Consider the following 24,335-nt stretch of genomic DNA (forward strand, 5'->3'; position numbering starts at 1 on the left):
AGTTGAATAGATGAGTAGGAAAAGGGTTCAAGGGAACTGGCTCGTATTCGTACTTGCCACAAACTTTGCAACATACCTAGGTAGCCACGTAGCTCCTGTGCCCCTTCTTTCTCCTTTCACTCTGTAATAAGGTACCTACCTGCCTTATCTTTCCTCGTTCTCATGCTCATGCTCGAACTCACTCCCTACTTTGGAGAAGATGGATATCTACCAACCTAATTACGGTAGTAAATGCTCGTAGATCTCCGTCTCGTTGCTGGCTGTCGCATCATGTGTACCCTACCTACTAACGAGTACGACGTGCTTGCGTACAGTATATAGATTATGACTCCCAAACCCTTCCAGATACGCCGTTGTCGATTCCCCAGCGAGCCAGAGCAAGTTAAACCCCACTGCCAAGGCCAGGCAACAATGGCCAAGCACCGAACTAGAGGCCACTAAGCGCCCAGGCGCCCCAGGCATTAGTCACGCGGGTTACGCCAGTCTCGATACGGTATTTCTCTACGAGCGAATTCACCTCAAACCTCATAGCAATGAGCACGAGGGGCTCGTGGTACGTACCTAAGTAGTCTGCAAAGAGTTGTATCAAGTGCGAATAATCATTTTGTCGGGTTATGGGTATAGGGACTGTGAGGGGACGAGGCACGACGAGACCAACCACTCATCACAACACTATCCACTACTCTCCCCAACGCTGGACAAGTAGGTACTGTAGAAAGACAGAGACCACAACCGACGAGTGATGCGTGCATCTCACTGTGTGGAGCGGGACTAATTCCATCAAAAGTCTGTTGCAAAAGGGCCGACGAGCGACGAGCGAAGCGAGCAGATGACTGACTAATTCCTGTCTGTATAAAGAGACCTACCTGCCTGGCTTGTTGTGTCTATTTGTCTGCTTGTCCGTCAACTTGCATACCTCCCTATATACCAACCTACCAATCTACCCACCTAGCGACTTGCCCTCCCGCCAGGAAAAGCTCGGTGTCTAACTCATCACACAAATTGCATCGTATCTTACCTCAGCCGTTCCACCTCCTCTTGAAACCATCTCCACACGACAAGAACGGTTCGTCTCTGTCAGGCCAAGCGCCCTACATATATAGGAGAGAGTAGACATCGCCCTTCATCTCAACCATACTCAACAACAAAACCACACCGCAACAATACCTCCCAGCCCCACCTCAATCAAAATGTCACCCCCAGCCAACGACAAATCCAAGTCTGCGAGCTTGAACGCCGAGACTGCCTCCATCCAGAGCACTTCGACCATGTCGAGTCTCAAGGCTCTGCTGCACCCCAAGAACAAAAAGGAGAAAACCCGCGTCCCACCCGAGACCATGGAACAGAAGACCACGAGGACGGAGGCTACTGCCACCTATATGGCGATGAGATAGATTTGCCGACACGGAAGATACACAGCAGAAACTGGGGAAACAGGGTCAGGATACAACCCACCACGCTATAATGAACGATGCCGATATAATGAGGTTGGATAGGTTGTCAGTGAGCGCCATCTAGTTTGAGATTCTGTAGAAATGAAGATTCCCATTGAGTGTTGTCTGGCGTCATTTTCCACGTGTCAAGGAGTGCCGGCTGACTTCCTTGCTGACATCCAGCCTTACCATGTGGGTGTCATCTGGCCCCTTTTTCACCCATAATATAAAAGGCACCGAGACTCTTACCACTCTGTCTGCTTCTTGGCTCATGCCCCAATCGCCACAGAAAATGCCCGTCGATAATGCCCGCGCCGGACATGTAAGGATCGAGTCACGGATGATTCTTGAAGCGTGTCCACTGTCCACCTGGCCAAAATTTTACTTAAAGAAAGACTCCGTGAGTGGCACCAAAGTGTCCATCTTTTAAGTCGCCAGGGTCGCGTCGATTGTTGGCCAAGCATCTCGGCCACAAACAAGCTCGGCTGGAGATCTGAAAATTCGGCATGGCCAACACCGCATCCCCTTATCGGAAAAGCTTCTGTTGATCAACGGCGGGACTGGTCTGTTATCTCCGCTCCCCTGGTGACAGCCGAGATGGTTACGGCCTGTCGAGATTGATCAGAAATGGAAGTCCGCTGGTTTCCACTATGCAAAGTTCTGTTAATCGAGAAGCAGAGGATTCGATGCCACGGCCTTACACTGCTCACTGCTCTAGCTGAGTGCCAACTTGCTGAGTCATTGACCGAGCTTATGAGCGAGCTAACGACCGAGCTCGTCTGCCGTTACGAGCGAGCCCGCAGCGAACCGCGTTGCTGGCAAGCTGGATCGTACAAACTCAGGCCGGCGACTTTCTGAAACGACAGGGTCTTCAACGGCTTCGTGTTGTCCCGTCCAATAAAGCAGCTCCATCTAATCTAATCATTGTTCAAAATTGCTTCCATGGCGGTGCCTCGCTCTTTCGCAAAGGCCGAAGCGTCCAATTGTATGGTCATCTCGGGTGCATTTCGATCGGGCTTCCGACTTTTCGATATATCAATGATAAATCAGGGGATCGCTTTTAGGTCCAGCTTAGCCTTTTCTCCCAGATCTGCCTCTCTTCCTCTTTCTGTTAGCCTTGAGATACAAAAAGAGAGAGCGAGCTCGCGCCTGCCACGGTTTCTTCCCACAGCCTATTCTGGTCTGTTCGAGCGGCAGAAAACAACTACCACTTAAGCCTCCCCTTGATTTGACTCGACTCTTCCGATCATTGTCGCCATGTCGCAGGACCTGGAGAAGCAGATCCCCATCCGCGAGGAGCCAGAGTCCGAACCTCAAGAAAGTCTTGTTGTCCCCATCAACAAAGATGTCTCGGCTTCACCTACCGAGAAGTCGTCGCTCGATCAGCCCGCCCAAAATGAGACACCAAAGCCTGCCAACCCGTGGATGGACCCGTCTTCGTTCCCGGACGGCGGTGCACAAGCCTGGCTCACGGTCGCTGCCGCCAGCGCCTGCTTTTTCGTTTCCTGGGGGTATGTGGTCCTCGCTGTTTATTATGGAACATGAACGCTGACATCCTTGTTTCCAGATGGATCAACTGTATCGGAGTCTTCCAAGACTACTACATGCGCGCCGAGTTGAAGCAATACTCACCCAGCACCGTTGCCTGGATTCCGTCGCTAGAAACATTCTTTATGCTCGCCACAGGACCTGTGGCCGGCTTCATTTTCGACAACTATGGCCCAACCAAGCTACTCATTGTCGGTAGCTTCCTGCATGTTTTCGGCTTGATGATGGCCTCCCTCTCCAAGGAATACTATCAGTTCCTCCTCAGCCAGGGCGTCTGCAGTGCCATTGGTGCCTGTTGCATCTTCACCCCGGCGGTCTCGTGTGTCTCGACATGGTTCTTTCACAAACGTGGTATGGCCATTGGGATCACCGCTGCAGGCAGCTCTCTCGGCGGTGTCCTGTTTCCCATCATTGTTAGTCGCATGATCGAGGAGACAGGGTTTCCGTGGGCCATGCGGACCTGCGCCTTTCTCATTCTGGGCCTCTGCACCTTTGCCGTCTTCACGCTGCGCTCTCGGTTCCCTCCGTCTCGGCGTCCTTGGAGCATCATGGCCTTCCTCCGGCCCCTCAAAGAAGTCCCCATGATCCTGCTCACTCTTGCCACTTTCTTCTTTTACTGGGGCATGTTCCCGGTATTCTCCTTCGTCACAGCCGTGGCCAACGGCAGGGGAATGTCGCTCGAGCTAGCTCAGTACCTCGTTTCCATCCTGAATGCCGGTTCTGTCTTTGGTCGGACATTACCAGGGTTGTTGGGTGATCGAGTTGGGCGCTTCAACGTCATGACCGTCTTTTGCACTCTGACGGCCATTTTAATCCTTGCTGTGTGGATCCCCGCCACGAGCAACGCAGGCCAACTCGTGTTTGCCCCATTGTTTGGTTTTGCCTCAGGTGCTGCCATTGGGCTGACGCCTGCTCTGATTGCACAAGTTTCCCCAATCAGGGAGATTGGTGTGCGGACAGGCACGGTCTTTGCCGCGGGTTCGATAGGGGCGTTGACGGGGTCGCCAATCGGAGGCGCCTTGATCACTCGCGATCACGGAGGCTTTCTGTACCTTCAACTATTTGGCGGTTGTGTCTGTCTTGTTGGTTGTTTCTTCTTCCTCATAGCTCGGATATACCTGGTTGGCACTGATCTGAGGAAGAAAGTGTAGTTGGGAATGAGGGCCATTTGGCAGGAAAAAGCCAGTTTCGCAACGACCTGTGTATACTTGTATTAGTGATAGACATAGACTCCACTTGAACAAATTTCATTGCAGACGGGATATAGCTGGATTCGCAGGGAAGAAATGAAGTTTTGCTGGTGAAGTCTGGAGCGAGAGGTTTATTTCAACTCTACCGAATTTCCGCGGACAGTTCGTATGGACATACGGAGTACCTCGTACATAGGCCATGGTAGCGGCAGTGGTGGTAGGGATCAAGGTGATGGTGGTGGCGTATGTGCCAGTCAAACTGCGGCATGTGGCACAACTTCGTCCACGGCCAACTGCGCCCACTGCGTTTGGCTGCGCAATTCTGTCACAAACATCTAGTCATCTCATCACTATCACATCCTCATCCTCGTCTTCATCCCATCTTCTACCCACCATCCACCATCATGATCGAATTAGAACAGATTTCCCTTCGAACGTCGAATTACTCCTCAACATAGTCGCTATCTTTGGGATCGTCGCAGCCATCGGCCATCTCCACATCTTCCAGTCTAGCTGGTGTCTCTTCCTCATTACCAGAAGTTTCGCCCGCGTCAACAGGCGTTTGAGTCTTGGACTTGGCTCTGCGCCTGCTGCTCCTCTTCCAATTAGACACAAGACGAGCGACCTCCTCCATATCGTACGCTTCGATGGCGTGCACAAGAGCATCCTTCGATTTAGTCAATTTGTCCACCATTTGCTCCAAACCGTGACTGCTCGCTTCAAGCTTTTTCATTCGAGTTTCCAGGTCCCCCTTCTCCTTCTGCCACACTCCCCCCAGATCATTGGCTTTCATTGCCTTTGTTTCAGCTTCCACGGCCCTCGTTCTTGCTTCCAACACCTGTCGTTGCATTTTGACATAGTTGCAACAGCCCTTCTCAATATCGAGGTCCCAGCCTGGCATCTCGAGCTTCTCCAGGTGGTTTCCCAGTATCCTGGTGGTCTCGTCGGTCCAAAAGTTGGGCAACGTGACTTGTTTCACGGCCGCCTCGTCTGCATGCCACAAGACAACTGCGATCTTGACCATGTCACCCGGTACTCGGTGGGACATATTGACAGTCAGCCACCACTTTTTGAAGGCGGCCTCTTGAAGAAAAAGCCCACGTGTGAAGCTCTTGATGGTTTCGCGTCTGAACTCGGTGGAAGGCCCGTATACCATCAATCCAGCAAATCGGGTCTTGCTTACTTCGATGTTGGTGCGCTTGAGTTCGAAAATCAAGCTGTCCTTCACAAGATCCTTGACAGCTTCGATGGAGTTCATAGTGTCAATGTCGGACTGTACCTCCCGCGTGAAGCGGCCTGCTTGGGGAGCTGCAACATGAACCAGGACTGGCAGAATTTCCGGCAGCAACCACCCCTGGAAAAAATGTCAGCATAACACCGCAGGACGAGGACGGAGTTCTGGACTAGGACATGTGCATTTCCAGCGAAGAATGCCCAGAAGACCTACTGTGATGTTCTTGTGTTTGTGAGTGATCTTTTCGGCTTCGGCTACTCCAAGCTCTTCCCAAGTCTCAAGAAGCGGGTACTTGGTGTTCGTGATGGTTGTTTCGGGATGCGCGATACCAGGGCCACTCTCTTGTGCGGCGTCATCGGCGAGTTTCCAGCCGTTTATGTTCTGATGCAATTGCCGACTCTTCTTTATGCTCACCCTCTCCTGCTTGTGCTTTGTAACCTTTGGTGTCATGTTGACCAAATTAACTTGACATAGGCAGGAGGACGCAGTTGATGGGCCGTTTCGCAACTCCCGCCAGCACCAAGTGTTGGTGGACTTTTCAAGAAGTCCAAATACGATGAGCAAACTTGAGCACGAGGAGGAACGGAGGCACAGAGCCTGGGGCACAGGCTGGCGCAAGAGGAAAGGTAAGGAAATGCAGAAAATTGACACACAAACAAGGCATGATAGTAACAGAGGCAGTGGTTCGTTCACTTCACATCACTAACTCCTATCTCTGACCTACCTCAGAGCTTTCTGCCAGACCCTTCACGACTTCACTCTGACCGAGCAGTACTAGCACTAGCAACCTCCTCCCTCCTCATCATGACTACCTTGTGGGCCAGCACTGGTATGATCAGCGCAGCGAACTGTGCACACTGCGATGATAGCAACACAAGGCTTGACGATAAAGCACAAAAACAAGAGGAGAAAAATGGTATTTCCAGAAGCACATCCGATTAAAGCATTCGATCACCATCCGTGAGGGACCTCGTTTAACCACCTCAGCCAAAACCCCAAAGACTCGCCGATGTGGAGAGGCCCGGAGAGCCTCTTTTGTCACCAAGGTATTGGACCTTTCCGCTCGACTGATATAACCTATCAGGGGAGGCTAAGGGATTTGTGTTAAAATTCTCAGCCTCAACTTGTCAGGTGACAACAACCACCACCCATATATCGCAAAGGACATGATGACAGCTTCACTTTACTGTTCTGGCTGCTTTTGAGCGCTTGCATGGTGCGACGCTCAGAGGAAGAAGCTAGTCTCTAAGTACGGGTACGTTGTCTGCGCCCTGGGGGTTGGCCGAAGCGGGATTCAAGGTGAGTCCGTCCCTGGTGCGCTGTACCAGTTACCTACGTGCTTCGGAGCGTAAATCCCTGAACTTTCGTCGACCATGGCTGCCTGGTCTTACTGACGCCTTCGGTGGTAGGCAATCGTGCGCTCCTGAAACTAGTTTGGGTCGAAACCTGGCCATCGATGCGGCCTTTGAACCCTAATCCCCCAATCACATGAATCAGCCCACTCTTCAGCGGTGAGATAGTCGCCGAGTCCCCGTATCAAGGGAGCAGCCTGGCAGTCTTTTGGTTCCGAACACTGACCGGGGTGAAAAGAAACGCGCCGAAAGAGATGGAATTGAAGGATGCCCGAGAGTTTTGTGCGAATGATCAGAACATTTCTCGTCTGATTTTGTGCGACCAATCATTCCATGGCACGCGCCAACTGCAATTGCAGGGGACGCAAGCATTAAACCTCATTGAGACAGGTTCGTTTTATTCTCTCTCGTCCCTCGTGACTGTGGAAGCAATGCTCCTTAGCCGATGCCTTCTGACAAGGAGCAAGTGTTGATATTTACAATTGCTACTATTGCTCCCCGATCATCATGGGACGGGCCGATCGATACTGGGGTCATTTTAAGCGGATTGACGAGGGGTAGTAAATGTTCTTCTTTACTAACGGGTTTTAGACAAGACTAGCCTGGGCCAGATGATGGGTACTCAGGCACCTTCAAGGAGACTCGGAGAACTACATTACGTCGGTGTGGATGATTGTTTTTGTTGGCAAAGGGTTTGCAGACGCCCGTCTGCTGCGCAAGGACGTTCTCAACTTCCCATCCACAGCTTCACCAATGTTTTGTTGCCATGTAGCCTACGAGGTTCGACGCTTTGACGACCTAAGCAACCTGAGAATTCCTTCCTGCCACCTGCATACCATTTAGCGCCACCATACCATCCTTCTTCGACGCTGCTGCAGGGCGACGAACCGAATGTTTCCATCACCCCGGACACTGGCTGCTCGTCAAGGGCACATGTAGCCCCACCCTCTTGGACGCAACACTTCCAACGTTCACAAGCGGTGCTATCTCGGAGGCAACTCCGTTCTAGCACCGTCCATTTGGCCTTGGAACTGGGCAAATCAAACCTACAGGTTGGATTGCATGGTTGCAAACTGAGATTTCAAGAGAGGTTTCACTTACGGCATTTGAGGGATACCATCTTGATTGTGGATTAATATGGGTTGATCTAGCGTGTCAATTTCGGGCATGGTCCGCAGGCGGTGAGGGCGAGAGCACATTCTAGGGTCCGAACTAACCGTTGCGGCTCAGTTCGTAGGCATCCTCTGCAGAGTTAATACGCTAAGCTTCACGCCCCTACAAGGCGCAAGCGGAGCCTGGGGTGACCCCGAAATACAATCGTCACAATGGACAATTAGGAATGACAGGGCAACACTCTTGGGTGGGCACGCATTTTGCAGCTCGAAGCCATTGACTGGATCTTGTCCAGGGCAATCATCTACTCGCAGGATTCCTCAGGAGGCCGACGGCTTGGGGTTCCGTGACTCGACATATCTGCTTGCCAGCAAACATGCGAACGTCGAAGATATTGCACCCCCTTGAACAAGGATTGCCTAAGCAAAAGAAACAACGATCCGAGAGCCTCAGCTTGACAAGACTTTCGTACACGACGTGCACGATGATGAGAGGTAGGTCATTTGAGGATGACTTGTTCGATATGTGAGATGTTGTCGCCATTGGGGATGACGCTGTGGCACGAAAGACCTTAGCATGTTCGCTGGTTTTGTGTGTCACTCACCAATACGACAATCTCCGGCAAGACCCCTGTCAACTAGCAGATATCCTCTGCAAGTCAAGCGCCTTACTTTAGTTATGGTTGCGCAAGGGAGATACAGTCCGGCCAGCAGACAGCCCGACCTTGGGAAGGGAGAAGATCCTTGGCTTTGTTGACTGGCGTCCTATAAAGGTCTGCTATCAGCCATGGTCCTCGGATACTCTCGAACTGCTGGAAGCACTCTTGAATTTTTCAAAGCTGCCCGAAGCACCTTCCGCACAGTCCCCAGATAGATCCTGCCTCCCTGACTATATTTCCCTGAAGAAGAATGACAGGCTCCCAGGAAGGGAATGGTCGGAAGCCAGGTCGCCAAAACAAACCCGGCGGCTCAGGACACAAGAAGCGCTTGAGATTCATTAGAGAAAGACCGGAGAGACATAAGCTCCGGAGTTGCGATTACTGTTTTACTGTACATCACAGGGTATGTGTTTCTTTTGTACTTCGGTCTATTAGAGCATCCGAACTAATAGCAAATTGTCAGTGCGCACGACGAATACCAGGAAGGAAGTGCAGGAGGTGTGAGCGAAGAAACAATTATTGTAGTTTTGAGTCTTTGCCGCGTCGACCAAGCGGTACGACGGCTCCTGGGAGTACTCATCCTTCACCTGGCGTCAACCCAACCCCGGTAGCACAAATTCGTCAAAGGTGTGTGTATCAAGGCGTCTTGGTCGAGACGGAAGCTGACGTCGGCTGCAGTCCTGGCAACCAACCCGATCCAGGCTTGATTCCAACCTCTTTTGACCAATATGGGACAACCTGGGACAGCTACTTCGGAATGTTCCCTTGCCAATCTTTTGCTCGCACTCTAGACACTTCCGGACAGCCAAACAGCCTGTCCGGCTTTGTTGATCCTCATGCGTACCAAGCCAGGTCAATATTGCCCTCGGCAAACGAACAGGGTCAGCAAGCGGACGGTGGTGACGAGGAGGAGACAGATGAGCAGGAAGAGGAAGAAGAAGAAGAAGAAGAAGAAGAAGAAGAAGAAGAAGAAGAAGATGATGATGATGATGATGATGATGATGACGATGATGGGTATGATGATAACAATGATGATTATGACGGAGGGGCAGGGCCAGGGCCAGAGGAGGACAAAGACGAGAGTGCAAAAGAGAGCGTATGGTCTGGGGTGCTGGTCGAGAGGCAGAGGTACTATTAGGACCCCGTACAGGGAGCACAATGTCAAAACACAAACGGAGGGGAGGGGTGGGGAGCTGCGAAACATGGGGCATGTGGTCTTCAACAGGCCTTGCGATTTTCATTAGGAGGAGAGTTGGAGTGGCACACAGGACGGACACGGTCTCTTTTTTCTTTTGTTGTGCTTCTTGCTGTTGTTGTTATCGTTTTTGAATTACTTTGATGTTGTGGAGGCTCAACGGACGACGACATGATCGAGTGCGCTTTTTTTTGTTGTCTCGTACTTTCATAGCAACCGTAATTGACCATGAATCTTGTCACCAATGGGTTTTTTCGTCTGCCTCCTTTTTCCGCCGTCAAAGCGTGACTTGAAGAATACCGGAAGTGGTGAACGGGGTTTTTATCTGGTACCCTCGCTTCGCAGCCTCGACCCCTGCCTTGGGGATGGATTCCTTGACAGGCTTCCAGACATGCACAGCAACGCTTGAACAATGGACAATGCATGGACAATGGTGCTTGTCCTGCGTACGAAGTACGGACAAGGTGTGGATTAAAGTAGCCGAAACTCACTAATTTACGAGGTACCTACCTAGGGACTAGGTATGCAAGCTATGTACCGAGTACCGAGTGCAAAGTGCATTCGGGGGGGGGGGGGGGGGGGGCAACCCACTGGTTTGTAGATCCCCCCGCCCAAAACCCAACCAAACTGTGCCCTAACATAGCCGCTACCGGTGCCTAGATCTAGCAGTTGTTAGCTGTACATATGTATTGCTGGGGTTGGTGTTGGGGTTTGAGTTTGGGGTTCAGGGGTTAATAGTTCATAGGTACGAGGTAGGGCTATAGCGCTGCCGCGCAGGGCAGGGTAGGGTAGTGGCAGGATAGGCGGTAGGGAGCACTGGGTTCACGCTTGGGACACCTATCTACGAGGTGCCTAGAGGTATGAAGTAGAGGTACGGTGTACATATGTACATGCAAGTTCAGGAACAGTAACCCACGGGCCACGGGGACATAGCGCCTGGTGGGTGATGGCCTTTATAGAGTACATAGGTACCTACAGTACCTGCGAATGAATAGGTACAAGTACCGAGTACCGAGTACCGAGTACCCGGTACTTGTACGAGGGACCAAGCACGGACGAACGATCATCAGCTGCACTCGAATAATAATATTATTCTATACCGGTTTCCTTTTCCAGAACAGCACGTTTGTTGTTCGGCGGAATGTTTCTCCATGCCCTCCATATAACGTGCTATACTCGGTACCTACCTCCCTACATATCCTAGAGGTAGTAATTTATATATATGAAAAAAAGAGCCATTCAACATGAGGGTACCGGGTAACACACACATATGTATAAAAACGACGATTCTCACTGAACTGTGTCACTGACATCAACGACCCGTTACACAAATCATTACTAAGTAAGAAAACATAGAAACCTCACAGTCTTTAAACGAAAGAAAAAAGAAGAAACTCGCTGGAAGTCATGGACCCTCGCGTCGCGGCCGTCGACGGCTTCACAAAGACCCAACACACGTCGGTCCCACCGGCGCTGGATCCTTCTTCTGTAAAGCTGGACGACGGCTTCACCGTCTGCATCATCGGCGCGTCCACGGGCATCGGCGAGCATATCGCATACAGCTTCGCGAGGGCCCAAGCGACAAGAATCATCATCGCGTCTCGCACCCTCGCCGACCTGGAGATGGTGGCCGACGAGGTCAGACGGATCAATCCCCGCGTCCAGATCGACGTGGTCGAGTGTGACGTCTCGAAAGCGCCGGAGGTGGAGGCCCTCGCAGACTATGTGAGAGGACATTGCGGCGGGCGATTGGACGTGCTCATCCTCAACGCGGGCTACGCCGGGCCCGTCGTCACGAAGATGGACCAAGGAAGGCCTGAGTGGGTGCAACAAGCCTTTGAAGTCAATGCCCTGGGCACCTACCTAACCGCACATTACTTTGTGCCATTACTCGTGCAGTCAAAAAGCAAGGCGAAGGGATTCATCGCCATTGGGTCCATCGCGGGGTGCATCAGACGAGGACCCATCGCAAACACGGGGTACACGATCAGCAAGTTTGCGCAGATTCGCCTGGTCGAATATCTTCACGAGCAATACTCTGGTACAGGGTTGGTCAGCCTGGCACTTCACCCGGGAGCGGTCATGACGAGAATGGCGAGCGGAAACACGCCGGAAGAATTCATGCCTTGTGAGTCGCCGTGGCACCAGTATCTGCCCATTGGCCATGCTTGACTAATTTATTCCCCAGACATGACGGACGAGGTCGATCTCTGTGGTGCAGTTTGTGTCTATCTCAGTAGGCAGATTGGCGATCTCGTTTGGCTGAGCGGGAGACTGATATCTGCCACTTGGGACATGGAGGAATTGAGGGCCAAAAAGGCAAAGATAACAGAGAAAGATTTGCTCAAGTTCGTCCTGGTGACCGAGTAAGGAGGAGTCGCGTACGGTAAATGCGCATCACGACTTACTCGTCTTCCACATGCCAATTCGAGGGTTTGATTCGGTTGAACAAACTCAAACTGTCTACTCCCAAAGACTAGACATGGTCCGCCGCTAAGGCCCAAGAAGCAGTTGGGCAACCTCATTCAACTGCGACAACCACGACTGGCCTTCCTGCAGGTCTGGGATGACGATGCAAGGTACCAGATGTCAAATGCCAATCCCGACCAGTCGTCTGCAGGTGTGGTGACACACATTCACATGATCTGCATGGCTTCGGGACATAAATAGAAACCAGAGGGCCAGACCTACGCCAACCGGCCAGAAAGAGTGGGAGAAGACGTGGGCTGAATGGATGTTGAAAAGGAGTTGTTCTTGAGTTGTTTCATGCAACCTTCTGGCCATAACCCTATCCAACAACAGTTACACACGTACGAGTAGATCGCCCCGGTTGTTTGTGCCGGCCTGGTCTCTTCACGGGGCCAATGCAACGTATCGAGGTTTTCATGACTTCACCTCAAATCCACATGACCAGATTCGTTCGGTCTTCCAGCAGGAAACGTCCGGTGAAACAGGGAGCTGAACGTGACGAGCGTTTCAATGTCAAGCCACTGATGCAGGAAGTAGGACGCATGACGCAGGGCATGGGAGCGTGGAGCATGGAAACGATGGATTTACTCGCAGAGTCGACGTGTCTTAAAATGCCGAATGCAGGCGATGGAACGGTCGAGGACGCCAGCGACGGCCGTGGATGGATGGGACAACGGGAAGCAGGAAGCTGATGTGGAGGACGAAAGCGAGAGGCCGGAATCTTGATTTGCTCAGTTTGAGGCAAGGTCTGGGATCGATGGGTCCGTCAAAGGAAGCTGGCCTGGCTGGTTCTTTGGCCAGGTTCCACTCAAATGCTGAAAGTGGCAAAGACGCCCAGCTTCCTTTTGAAACCTGCCGCAGGAGGTGAGAGACGAGGGCGCGCTCAGTGCTGTAAACGGAGGCCTTGCCAGCGTGTTCTGGGCCAGCTTGTCAGCTGCATGCGAAACAGGAGAAAAATCATCTTCTCCGTAGGAGTTGGACTGGGAGCGAGATGGATACTGAGAGTACCTGGGAGGCAATGGAAGGAAGAAAGGAAGACGGATTACCAGCCTTCAAGCCCAATGATAGTGGCTTGATAGTGGCTTTTAGCCTTGATGCCGACTTTCCGCTCAGCAGGCATCGTCCGGGTACCATCACCGCCTAGGGCAGCCACTCCGGCTTACCTATTGCGCGAAGTTCCAGTGGTGCCAGGTTGGTAATGGGCGTATCGCATGGGGGGGTGGGTTTAGGCTGCTCGGCTAGCCATCGCAGAGGTCTGGAGGTCCTTCTGGCATTGCCCACGTGCGACTGGTTTCTTGTCACTTTGTCCTCTCTACCAAGAACGAGGTGCTCGTATCTCGCAGTTCCATCATCTCCACAAGTGTCTCTGATTGTTTGCCTGCTTCAGCCTCTTTTGTTACCATAGTCATATCACAGCGCATAGGTATCCTATCTTCTGTCTCATCGGGTACTCAATACACGTATCGAGCTCGTCCGGACCCAGTTCCCAGAAAAATCATTCGATCCTTGCCTGCTTGTCCTCCACCACATTACCCAATACTCGCATATCCCGCCCTCGTCCGCGGCTGATCTGACAGGGTTCCCACACTGAGAAGAGGTGGAAAAGAGGAAAAAGAGAATCCACACCTCCCACAAACCTGCGGGCTCAGCGTTGGGTGGCTCAGTAGCAGCCATCGTCCGAGCCACGATATTCCCTTGCCTGCATCACTAGTGGCCCCAAAACTCTCTTAACTGGGACAAGCCGCAGCTGGCACCTTCGAATCTTCCTCAACCCAGCGTTCCCTGCATAGAAGCTTAACCAGGTCTTAGAGGCGCACTCTCTATCACCAGCCTTTTTATTTCTCTTCCATCTTCCCACACGCACCAGTTCTTATTGTCACTCACTGTTCACTACTGCACCTAGAACGAACCTACCTCTCGTTTGGTTCGTCCATTTGCTTTCCTGCCATTCCATTGACAGCGATGATCGGCCTGCGCAAAGCCTTCGTTTTCAGCACGTTGCTGCTGGGCACCTTGAGTTCGCCCGCACATGTTCCAGAAGATGACCATGCATTAATCAACTGGGAGGCATTCCAATCGTTACTCGACACCGTTGATCCTGCTGCCCTGCATTCCGTCCTCCACTCGCTCTCCCCAAAATTCCAAGACGGTGTCTTCAGCAAGGACCGCGCAGCCATTGAGCACGTCCACTCCGAGAATCCCATCATTGCAAGCAAACTAGTCCACCTCGCAAAGAAGAGACAGGACAGCAACTCGACCACCACAGCCACGACAACACCCTCCACGGATGCTCAGAGCAGCGTTGCTTCCGAATCGAGCTCTCGGGCAGCCAGCGTCTCTTCCATCCTCTCATCCGCCATCTTTGCATCCACTGTACCCGGAGCCACGACCGTGACGGTGCCTCCAACGACTCCACCGTCTGCCACACCAGTCGAAACTTCTGGTGATGCTGTGGTCTTCAGCACATTCGGGGGCGGCCTGGTGACGCTCACATCCTCTGCGTTGAGCGTCCACTTCACTCCCAGTACCTCCACCCAGCTCTTCTACGCAACTGCCGGTGACGGGTCTGTTCAGACATCGACGTCAGTGGTGGTGGTCAATGCGCCGGTGACGGATAGCGGTGATGCCACCGGTGCTGCCGGTGCCGCGACAACCACGGGAAGTCCGGGACTGCAGAATGGTGGTGTTTCGATAAAGATGGGAGGTCTCGCCTCTATATTTGCTGGTCTGGGAGGATTGCTCTTCCTTGCGCTATAGGAAGTGTAGAGGTGGACACTGGTTCAAAAGCAATTGTCGCCAATTGGGTTTTTGGCGGCTAACGTGATTTTTGTGGGATTTTCAGCGGACATAACGACGATACGGCACCGGCATTTCTCTCCTTTGATCAGCAATCTGCAACGGGCATAGCTTTGGGCGTTCAAGCACTTCCTTGTAGAAGTTGGCTTCTTTTGATGTTCGGTTTGGAGGGCAAGGCAATATACGTGTACATGAAAGGGATCTGGGTAACCAAGGAGGATGGAAGGACTTGATGAAGCCGAAGGACCGTGGGGACTGCTGCAACGGGGGCAAATCAGTGCCGCCCAGAGATTGCCCAGATGTATGGGGACATATAATCAGATTGCACGCTGTCACCAAGACATTGGCTTCCAGTCGACGACGTAATCCAGCTCCAAGTTCTTCACAACTTCTCCCTCAAATCGGTCGTAATTGATCTCACCACGCCGACGCCACGCCCACTCCTTGATCTCTGGTACACCACATTGCTAAATACCATAGGTGTTGGCATTGGAGAAAATTCTTGGCACAAAGGGAGGCTGAAACCCTTGGTGGTGCCGCGCAAGGCAATCCTCGATGCCCAGAGCACCACTTGGAGTGACGATTCAAAAGGCTTGACCTTAGACTAGACAAAGAGACAAGTGCATCTATCCTTATACCTACACATCAGCGGGCCTTCCCTAAACTATATACTTGGTCAGAGCCCCTAAAGTTGTGTGGATGTTGTTTGATTAACGGATATTGAAGTGGTCCTTATCCTCGACGCAAAAGACACCTGCAGCAACTTTTTTGTTCCTAGAGTAATGTACGTACGGGGTATACCAGGCACCCATGCCAATCATTTCATCGGTGTCGAATGACATAGGAGGGATTGACGATCTCGAGAATCAAGAACATGGACCGAAGAGAAGCGGATCGTTGACTCAAGCGCATTCTGAGACAGATCTGGAGGCCCAGGGAAGCCGTCTTGAAACAAGCCCCGGGCCATGAATGTGGCAGTGCTCGAGCGTGCAATAAAATAATCTGGGGCCCTGGAAATTTGCTACACACGCAACCCGACTCTTGTTCGGCGGCATTTCATAGCATTGACCATGTTGTCTACGCGGCATTCTCCAGTGCCTTTGTGCTTGATCGTCAAGCGACAACCCTCGGCGCAGGATCCAAGATGTCCATCACCGGTTTTGTCGAGGTTGGAAGCGGGATTACACGACCAGGCTCAAGGCTCATGTCGTTGGCAGGCCGTGGCAAGCTTGACAAACCCCCTTGTGCGCAATTCGAAACATGTGCCAATCGTGCCCCATAGCGAGACGCAAGTGGGCAGATCCAAGAAACTTCATCTGCAAGTCGTTTGCGGGTGGATAGGGAGAAGGGTGAAGGGAAAGACATGTGAGTGGCTGAGGCTGGAGGGTGGCGGCTCTAATGAGGGTTGAGAGGGTCTCTAACTGGCCCTTAGCAAGGCCCCTAACGCACATCCAGTGAACATCTAACAGGGGCTGGTGGCCATCAATGGGGAATGCCCCCCCGCCTAGAGCATGGGCGCGACAGGGGCAGCCGGACAATTCATCAACTCAATTGAACAATCCAATTGCCCGCGTCGATTGATCCCTGCCTCGAATATCTTCAACAACTGCGATCTTGCATCTTTTTTCCTCCCTTCTCTATCCTTCAACCTCTTCACCTCCCACCCCTTCTTTTTATCACAAAAAGCAAGAGCCGTCACCACTTCGTTTGGGTGTCGCTCCTCCTTCGCTACCTTCTACTCTCTTCTAATATCAGGTGTCTTCTGTTGGGAAATTCCTCACTCTCTTGGATCCCAACTCCCGTTAACTTTTCTTCACCCCCTCGCTTCGGTTGATTTCCTCTCGGACACAGACCTGAAAACAGATCACTTGATTCCAATCATGCGTACTTCGACTTTGGCCACCCTCGCTTTGGGCGCTGGTGCTACATCTGCGGCTTCTGTCAAAAGACAAAGCAGCTTGCAACCAGTCTCCGTTAAAGGAAATGGTACGTGCTCGCGTGTCTCCGTGTTCTGTTGCTATCACTGACCGTTCTAAAGCTTTTTTTGCTGGTGACGAACGATTTTACATTCGTGGTGTCGACTATCAACCTGGTGGCTCCTCAGATGTGGCAGACCCCATTGCCGATGAAGAGGGCTGCAAGAGAGACCTCGAGGAATTCAAAAAGCTGGGCATCAATGCTATCCGGGTCTACACGGTTGACAATAGCGCATCTCATGACGCATGCATGAATGCCTTGGCAGATGCTGGCATCTACCTCATCTTGGACGTAAATACCCCCAAGTATTCGTTGAACCGAGCCGACCCTGGTCCATCCTACAACGATGTATATCTTCAGAACATCTTTGCCACGATTGACATCTTCCATGCCTACGACAATACGTTGGCTTTCTTCTCTGGCAACGAGGTTATCAATGACCCTGAGACTTCCGCAGCTGCGCCGTACGTCAAGGCCGTCACTCGGGATATCAGACAATACATCCGAAGCCAAGGCTACCGAACCATTCCTGTGGGATACTCAGCCGCCGATGTTGCCGAGAACCGTCTGGAAATGGCCGAGTACATGAATTGTGGTACAGACGACGAGCGTTCAGACTTCTTCGCCTTCAACGACTACTCCTGGTGCGATCCTTCTTCCTTCACCGTCTCTGGCTGGGATCAGAAGGTCAAGAACTTTACGGGCTATGGTATCCCCATCTTTCTCTCCGAGTATGGTTGCAACATCAACACTCGTGAGTTTAACGAAGTCGAGGCACTTTACAGTGACAAAATGACCCCTGTCTATTCTGGAGGCTTGGTCTACGAGTACTCGCAAGAGCCCAGCAACTATGGCCTCGTTGAGATTGATGGCAACTCGATCTCTGAATTGCCTGATTTCGGAACCCTTCAAAAACAATTCGCAAACACCCCCAACCCTTCGGGTGATGGCGGCTATAACTCGACCGGCGGTGCATCCGGCTGCCCTTCCTACTCGTCCCCCAACTGGCTTGTCAAGGATAACTCTCTCCCTGCTATTCCTGATGGCGCGAAGAAGTATATGACTGCGGGCGCCGGACCAGGACCTGGTCTCTCCGGCCCTGGCTCCCAGAATGCAGGTGGTGCTTCTACTGGAACCGCCACCGCAGGCAGCGGATCCCCGAGTCAAACTGGCGGCTCGTCCTCTAGCGGAACCAGCAACGCAGCTGCTTCCGTCATGGATGCCAAGATGTCTGTTGCTCCTCTGGTCTGCGGTGCTGTCGTGGCCATGTTTACGCTGTTTGGTGCTACTTTGTTGTAAATCTGCCTTTTGAATGGGTACTGTTGATTTTTGCGGGGGAGGAGAAACGCAAACAGAGTCAGCCGTCTAAAGAGATGGGTAGTGAAGATGGATTGGCCTCTCTTTTGCATGTAAACATTGGGCGGATTGTGACGGACTGGTTCGGCGTATTAAACAAGCCTTGAATATGAGATTGGTATATCCATGCAATAGAGTTGCGGGGTTTTTGAGAACAGATACAGATGAAACAGCAAGATTAATTAACCAAGAATCATTCTTGTATCCGTTCCTTTTGCGCAATGGTCGTCTGTAAAGTCGTCTTGCCTTTCTGGACGTCCCAAGGACCATCGTACCATATGTCGACGCCGCCCTTGACCACCAACTTGCCCTCGTCGGTGAAGTTGACCCCTTCATCCTTGAGCAACTTTAGTTTCATGGTCTGGTTGACTCCCGAGGGTGCCTTTTCCCAGTCGCCCTTGAACCCTCCCACGTAGCCGTCACTCGCGATGACGCGGTGGCAAGGCACTTCGGGAGCGTAGGGGTTGTTTCGAAGAGCTCCGCCCACGGCGCGCGGGCTAGAGTTGAGGGAGCGCGCGAGCGCGGCGTACGTGGTCACACGGCCCGGGGGGATGAGCACGAGGTGCGCGTAGACTTTCTTTTGGGAGTCAGGACATGTGAGGAGAATCCTTGGGTGGAACTCACCTCTTGGAATTCAGTGATGGCCATTCTCACGTTGTCTCTTGAACGGGGGTTTGAACGATGATTCTGATTCTGATTCTCTCGGTCTGGGTATACGCTTTGAAGGGTTGGGTGGATGGAAGTATCCTCGTATGTTTTGTTACCTAGAGCGCGGGTAGCTAGCTTTATACCGACATATCTCTCCTCACCGCAACGTAGCTGAGATGATGGACAGGGGGCAGGAGATTTGACTCATCATTGTCAAAGAGGCTGAGCGACTACATATCAAGCAATAGTTGATGTCTGAGCACTCTGTGAAGGCCTGGCTTATGGACTTTGTCGGTTTGTGATTGGTCATATTCAGAGCAACGACTAACCTGCGCGTATCAATCAGGGTGAACAAAGTAAGCCACTTTGGTGGAGAGTAATAACTCGGTAAATTCGCGACAAGGGCGCGATGTCACGTGTCTAAAAGCAAAGATTGATCCGCAGTAGATTCTGCGCTATCACACTAGATACTTCACCCCATGCTAGTTCGCAGCTTCTCCTCCAGATCAATCGCGGGTCCAAAGAGCTCGGTGCTGCCCATCCAAACCCCCGATTCCCTATCGTCTGTGAGGTCTCGCCATTCCAAGATGGCGGTCATAGAAACGGTCAAAGAGGCCATCGGTCTCGGAGATGATACTGGTACGCTTCCCTTGGCTTTAATTCCCCTCGCCCTCGAGCAACTCGGAATGAATCAAAGCTAATGTCAGCTCCGTTGTCCCTGCTCCAGCTCCAGCGTCCAGACAAGCGATGGCCGAAGCCAGACTTCCTCTCGCCTACCGAGACAGCTGTGCGAACCTCCTGATACCTCTCAATAAATGCCGGCACCAGACGTGGTACATGCCCTGGAAGTGCGAGGTGGGTTTTTCTTGTCAAGTGTTGTGTCCAATCCCGAAATCATGAAAAATGATTCTATTTCACACGGCGGTATATGCTAACTGGCGAGTCTACCTTGTTTTGCCAACAGAACGAGCGACACAGCTATGAGAAATGCCAGTACGAGGAGTTCAAGAAGAGGGTTGCGAAGATGGACGAGATGCGGGCGGCCAAGGCGGCTGCTGCGGCGGCGGATAAATAGATGGATTGATGCGAGGCGCAATAAAAAAATGCGAGGATTTTGAGAGTTTGAAATGCACCAGGCCCTCGGTTGTATATATGGGACAAGAGTTCACTGGTGATGGTACTTTCGAAGGCGCCTGCAAGGAAGGGACAATTAACACAATCAGTCACAGCTGAGATAGAGTCTCCCCAAACTGTGGGTATGGGAGGGACATCTTTTTCGAGCTGTGGCAGGTCCAGCTAGTATGAGAACAATTCACTCCTGCCAGAGGGGAGACAGCTTGAACCTCAAGGCAAGGCTGGATCGCAGCTGTACGTCGTTTATAGTGGCCGTTTTGAAGAGTGTACGCATCACGTGATCACGATGGAATTTCCAATTCCTTTACCCACCAGTCTTCGCATCGCGATATATTTCTTGATATGGTGAAATAACATGCGCCTGCAATCCAAACACCCCCACGTTGTATCCTGCCATGTGCATGTGCATCATTTGGCCTAGGCGATACGAAGTCGACGTGTGACCGCTGACGGTGCTTGCAGGACTGCTCTCAGCCATGCCGCCATGTCGCTCTTGTCGCAGGCTCTTCCGCGGATATCACCGGCGCCCAGCGGCCTCTGGAAGAGTGATTCCATTCTAAGCACTCGATCTTTTTCCATCCCATGGCTTCCCCCAATTCCGAGCGCCATCAACCCAATAGACAGGCTGATGATGACTAATTGGAAATCTTTACAGAATCCTTGGACCGGCTCTCGGTACGACATCGTTTCTAGACCTTCGTCTCGACATCCCACTCTCAAAGTGCGCGAGACGGCTTGCTTCCTCTGTTCACTACCAGTGCCGCGCGCGATCTTCTGCCTTACGACCTTTGTCAACAGGACGCACCGTTTCTCATTTGCCGTTGGCGCCCGTTTCTTCTCCATCCTATTATAGCGGTTATTCTGTCGCCGGTTCAAACCCCACGGGTCGAGGCTCTCACTTTTCAAACCCACCGAGTACCTAGTCAAAGTTCCTCGTCCCCTCTCCCTCCCACACGGCGGCTGTTTCCGTCCGAAGTCTGCCGTCTAGTGAGACGAAAAAAAAAATCGCATAAGAAAACGTCACAACCAGTCCAAGGGGGTGTTGGCCCGTTCGTTTTTGTAATTCGGCAATTTCGGGGCTTTCTTTCCATTATCAAGAAAAGAGACCATCGACTACTCACATTCCACTGGACAACGCAGAAACGGTCGACAAGTCAGTCCCCCGATAGCCTTTCCTCCCTTTTTTCCATTAAGACGTACATGCGCCATGCGTTCCCCCTAGATGGCTTCAGCATTGGCACCCTCGTTCAGGCTCGTCACCAACAAGTCGGAACCTTTTGGTTGATCGTTCCCGTTATTCTAAATCATCTTTTTTCTTTGACCATTTCTGGCCCTCTCTGGCGGTCATTGCGGCGAAATTTCCAAAAGTAGCCATTCTTACGGTTGAAGAAATTATACTTGACTATCTTTTTTTTCAATATGGGTCTTTTGTAGGTACCAAAGAACCTCTCACCAAGTCCCTTCCTCCTTCTGGCCCGACTTTTTATTTACCAGGATCTAGAGCGTTAGGGACGGCCTTGGATTGGCCAGATGCGAAAAAGGCCGCGAATCAGGTTCGGGAATGGGGTATCGAGGTAAGAGAGGCAGAACGCTCTCTCACGACGGTCTACTTCAATCCTACTGACACACATCCAAGCAATTGCTCGCAATATGGCGCAAGGCCAAGGGTAAAGAGCGTGATGCCCTTCTTTGGGGGGACGAGGTATGCTTTCCCCCTCTTCGGCCGGTTATCCGTCCGTATTACTAAACTGTCCCGCCGTCCGGTCCAGGTCGAGTACCTCGTTGTCGCGATCGATGAAGAACATCAAAAGGTTCGGCTGTCGCTGTGCCAGGCCGATGTTCTTAAATCTTTAGCGGGAGACGAGACGTTGTTGAAGAAAGATGTCGTCGTCCCTGATTTACAAGATGGTGTCGTGTGAGTACTTCACCATCCGTGATTGTCCAGCGCTTGTCGTGCATCACTGACTGCTGTACCAGTCGAAGCGGTGCCCTTCCAACATTCCATCCCGAGTTCGGTCGCTTTATGCTCGAAGCTACCCCAGGGAAACCATGGGGTATCGATTTCAAGGATTTGCTCGACGTTGAGCCGGACATGAGGCTTCGGCGCGAAATCGCCAAAAACCACATGGACGCTGATGAATTCCCGATCACCTTAACGACGTTTCCACGTCTCGGACTGCCCGACTCTATTAAGCCGGATTACCCTCCCTCCGGCCCTGCCCTTCGATCACAATTTGTCCCAGACGAGATTGCTAACCCCCACATTCGCTTCCCAACATTGGCTGCCAACATTCGATCAAGAAGGGGGAGGAAAGTGCAACTCAACGTTCCCGTTTTCAAGGATAAGAATACCCCGTCTCCCTTCAACGACCCAACGGTCAACTATGACCTGCACAAATGGCCCGAAGACGACGACGTCCGTAACGGCGCTGTCAAGCCTAACTGTGTCTACATGGACGCCATGGCTTTTGGTATGGGCAGCTGCTGCTTACAGATTACGTTTCAAGCCAAGAATATCCGTGAAGGACGCACCCTTTACGACCAGCTTTCTCCACTGGGTCCAATCATGTTGGCGCTGACTGCCGCCACGCCGATATACAAAGGTTTCCTGGTGAACACGGATGTTCGGTGGAATCAAATCTCTCGCGCGGTCGACGACCGCACCGCAGAAGAACTCGGCGAAGTACCCCTAAAAAATGATCGGTGGCGGATACCGAAATCTCGATATGCCAGCAATAGCACATACATCGCGCAGGATCCCCGTCTACGGCCTGAATACATGGACCCTGACTTGGTCGTCAACGAAGAACTCAAACAGAAACTGTTAGACGGAGGAATGGACGACCTTCTTGCCACGCATTTCGCGCACCTCTTTATTCGCGACCCCATTGTCATTTTCTCCGAAGATTTGAAACAGCTTGACCCGGAAGGCTCAAACCATTTCGAAAACATCCAGAGCACGAACTGGCAGCACATGCGGTTCAAACCGCCCCCGCCAGATGCGGATATCGGCTGGCGTGTGGAATTCCGGAGCATGGAGATCCAGATCACAGATTTTGAGAATGCAGCTTTTGCCATATTCATCGTCCTTGTCACCCGTGCTATTCTAAGCTTCGACCTCAACTTGTACATACCGATTGCGCGAGTTACGGAGAATATGGAGACGGCGCACGTCCGGGATGCGGTCATGAAGGAGAAATTCTGGTTCCGAAAGGATCCATTTCCGAAGAAGAGCCCGAGGCAGTCGCCGGTGTTGAACGGAATCAGCGAGCCCGCGTCAAGCGGGGAATCAACGCCTTCACAGCTGCAGCAGGATCTGACAAACCAGTCAGGCCATACGCCAGCCTCGTCAGAGACCATCAAGTCATCATTTGGCCCCGTCGAGGACGAGTATACGCTCATGACGATCAACGAGGTCATTAACGGTGGTGGCGGTGCGTGCGACGGGTTTCCTGGACTGATCCCTCTGGTTGAGTCCTATTTGGACAGCGTCAACATCGACGTCGACACGCGCTGCCACCTGGCCGTGTATCTGGATTTGATCCGCAAGCGAGCCAACGGAACGCTGTGGACGGCCGCCAAATGGATCCGCGAGTTCACCCGCAGCCACCCGGCGTACAAGGGCGACAGCGCCGTCGACGAGAAGATTGTCTACGACCTGTTTGCGGCGGTGCGCGACATTGAAGAGAGCCAAGAGATGGGCAACCAGCGCAAGAAGGGCCGGGGCAAGTTTGGCACTGGCTGGGAGATGTTGTCTGCGAGGGAGCGGGCCAAAGGGTTGGACGATTGATTGATTGACGTGTTGACGACGGTTGCATTCACATGTATTGGCGCCTATGGTTGCATTTTACGAGGAGACGTATATGGACTGATGTTCATTGATGATGATGAGGTGAGGTGATTGCGGTGGTGATGGTGATTATGATTGTTATGGAGGTTATTTACTCCGTAATTATCCGTGGACATGAACCATCGCATATAGTTACATTAGTAGTCGGTTATACGTTTTATAGAGAGAGAGAGGCCAATGATTGACGCACAGATTTTCACGATTTGGACGACTCTCTGGCCCAGAGGTGGTTTCTGACCTGTGTTACGCACGCAGCCGATTTCATGGTATCATCGTGAGGACGTGTACGTGGGTGCATGGTGTCGACACCTCTCTGTACGACGGTATACACTCACACATTTACTGTACGAGTTAAGTGCAATATATCCATACAGACACCATC

The 24,335-nt window shown here is 52.0% G+C and overlaps 11 protein-coding genes across 11 annotated transcripts; 9 read left to right on the plus strand and 2 right to left on the minus strand.

Annotated features, from left to right (window-relative positions):
* Window positions 1-1,190: 1,190 nt before the first annotated feature.
* On the plus strand, window positions 1,191-1,394 carry Z517_12322 (uncharacterized protein; the record flags this gene model as incomplete). The annotated part of the gene is made up of 1 exon (XM_013422736.1): window positions 1,191-1,394. The coding sequence occupies one exon, from the start codon at window positions 1,191-1,193 to the stop codon at window positions 1,392-1,394; it is 204 nt and encodes a 67-aa protein (XP_013278190.1).
* Window positions 1,395-2,690: 1,296 nt separating this feature from the next.
* Z517_12323 (uncharacterized protein) lies at window positions 2,691-4,132 on the plus strand (the record flags this gene model as incomplete). The annotated part of the gene is made up of 2 exons (XM_013422737.1): window positions 2,691-2,944; window positions 3,001-4,132. The coding sequence occupies 2 exons, from the start codon at window positions 2,691-2,693 to the stop codon at window positions 4,130-4,132; spliced, it is 1,386 nt and encodes a 461-aa protein (XP_013278191.1).
* A 481-nt stretch (window positions 4,133-4,613) lies between these two features.
* On the minus strand, window positions 4,614-5,855 carry Z517_12324 (uncharacterized protein; the record flags this gene model as incomplete). Its single annotated transcript, XM_013422738.1, has 2 exons — window positions 4,614-5,525; window positions 5,619-5,855. The coding sequence occupies 2 exons, from the start codon at window positions 5,853-5,855 to the stop codon at window positions 4,614-4,616; spliced, it is 1,149 nt and encodes a 382-aa protein (XP_013278192.1).
* Window positions 5,856-9,285: 3,430 nt separating this feature from the next.
* Window positions 9,286-9,666, plus strand: Z517_12325 (uncharacterized protein; the record flags this gene model as incomplete). The annotated part of the gene is made up of 1 exon (XM_013422739.1): window positions 9,286-9,666. The coding sequence occupies one exon, from the start codon at window positions 9,286-9,288 to the stop codon at window positions 9,664-9,666; it is 381 nt and encodes a 126-aa protein (XP_013278193.1).
* A 1,464-nt stretch (window positions 9,667-11,130) lies between these two features.
* On the plus strand, window positions 11,131-12,093 carry Z517_12326 (uncharacterized protein; the record flags this gene model as incomplete). Its single annotated transcript, XM_013422740.1, has 2 exons — window positions 11,131-11,851; window positions 11,912-12,093. The coding sequence occupies 2 exons, from the start codon at window positions 11,131-11,133 to the stop codon at window positions 12,091-12,093; spliced, it is 903 nt and encodes a 300-aa protein (XP_013278194.1).
* A 536-nt stretch (window positions 12,094-12,629) lies between these two features.
* Z517_12327 (uncharacterized protein) lies at window positions 12,630-12,884 on the plus strand (the record flags this gene model as incomplete). Its single annotated transcript, XM_013422741.1, has 1 exon — window positions 12,630-12,884. The coding sequence occupies one exon, from the start codon at window positions 12,630-12,632 to the stop codon at window positions 12,882-12,884; it is 255 nt and encodes an 84-aa protein (XP_013278195.1).
* A 1,270-nt stretch (window positions 12,885-14,154) lies between these two features.
* On the plus strand, window positions 14,155-14,949 carry Z517_12328 (uncharacterized protein; the record flags this gene model as incomplete). Its single annotated transcript, XM_013422742.1, has 1 exon — window positions 14,155-14,949. One exon carries the CDS (start codon window positions 14,155-14,157, stop codon window positions 14,947-14,949), a length of 795 nt encoding a protein of 264 aa, XP_013278196.1.
* A 1,919-nt stretch (window positions 14,950-16,868) lies between these two features.
* On the plus strand, window positions 16,869-18,264 carry Z517_12329 (uncharacterized protein; the record flags this gene model as incomplete). The annotated part of the gene is made up of 2 exons (XM_013422743.1): window positions 16,869-16,974; window positions 17,027-18,264. The coding sequence occupies 2 exons, from the start codon at window positions 16,869-16,871 to the stop codon at window positions 18,262-18,264; spliced, it is 1,344 nt and encodes a 447-aa protein (XP_013278197.1).
* A 250-nt stretch (window positions 18,265-18,514) lies between these two features.
* Z517_12330 (uncharacterized protein) lies at window positions 18,515-18,969 on the minus strand (the record flags this gene model as incomplete). The annotated part of the gene is made up of 2 exons (XM_013422744.1): window positions 18,515-18,898; window positions 18,946-18,969. 2 exons carry the CDS (start codon window positions 18,967-18,969, stop codon window positions 18,515-18,517), a joined length of 408 nt encoding a protein of 135 aa, XP_013278198.1.
* A 747-nt stretch (window positions 18,970-19,716) lies between these two features.
* Z517_12331 (uncharacterized protein) lies at window positions 19,717-20,044 on the plus strand (the record flags this gene model as incomplete). Its single annotated transcript, XM_013422745.1, has 2 exons — window positions 19,717-19,824; window positions 19,934-20,044. The coding sequence occupies 2 exons, from the start codon at window positions 19,717-19,719 to the stop codon at window positions 20,042-20,044; spliced, it is 219 nt and encodes a 72-aa protein (XP_013278199.1).
* Window positions 20,045-21,522: 1,478 nt separating this feature from the next.
* On the plus strand, window positions 21,523-23,893 carry Z517_12332 (glutamate-cysteine ligase; the record flags this gene model as incomplete). Its single annotated transcript, XM_013422746.1, has 5 exons — window positions 21,523-21,533; window positions 21,605-21,677; window positions 21,740-21,805; window positions 21,873-22,018; window positions 22,081-23,893. The coding sequence occupies 5 exons, from the start codon at window positions 21,523-21,525 to the stop codon at window positions 23,891-23,893; spliced, it is 2,109 nt and encodes a 702-aa protein (XP_013278200.1).
* Between the last annotated feature and the right edge of the window lie 442 nt (window positions 23,894-24,335).

This window comes from Fonsecaea pedrosoi, assembly GCF_000835455.1.
Source record: "Fonsecaea pedrosoi CBS 271.37 unplaced genomic scaffold supercont1.9, whole genome shotgun sequence".
Classification (NCBI taxonomy): domain Eukaryota; kingdom Fungi; phylum Ascomycota; class Eurotiomycetes; order Chaetothyriales; family Herpotrichiellaceae; genus Fonsecaea; species Fonsecaea pedrosoi.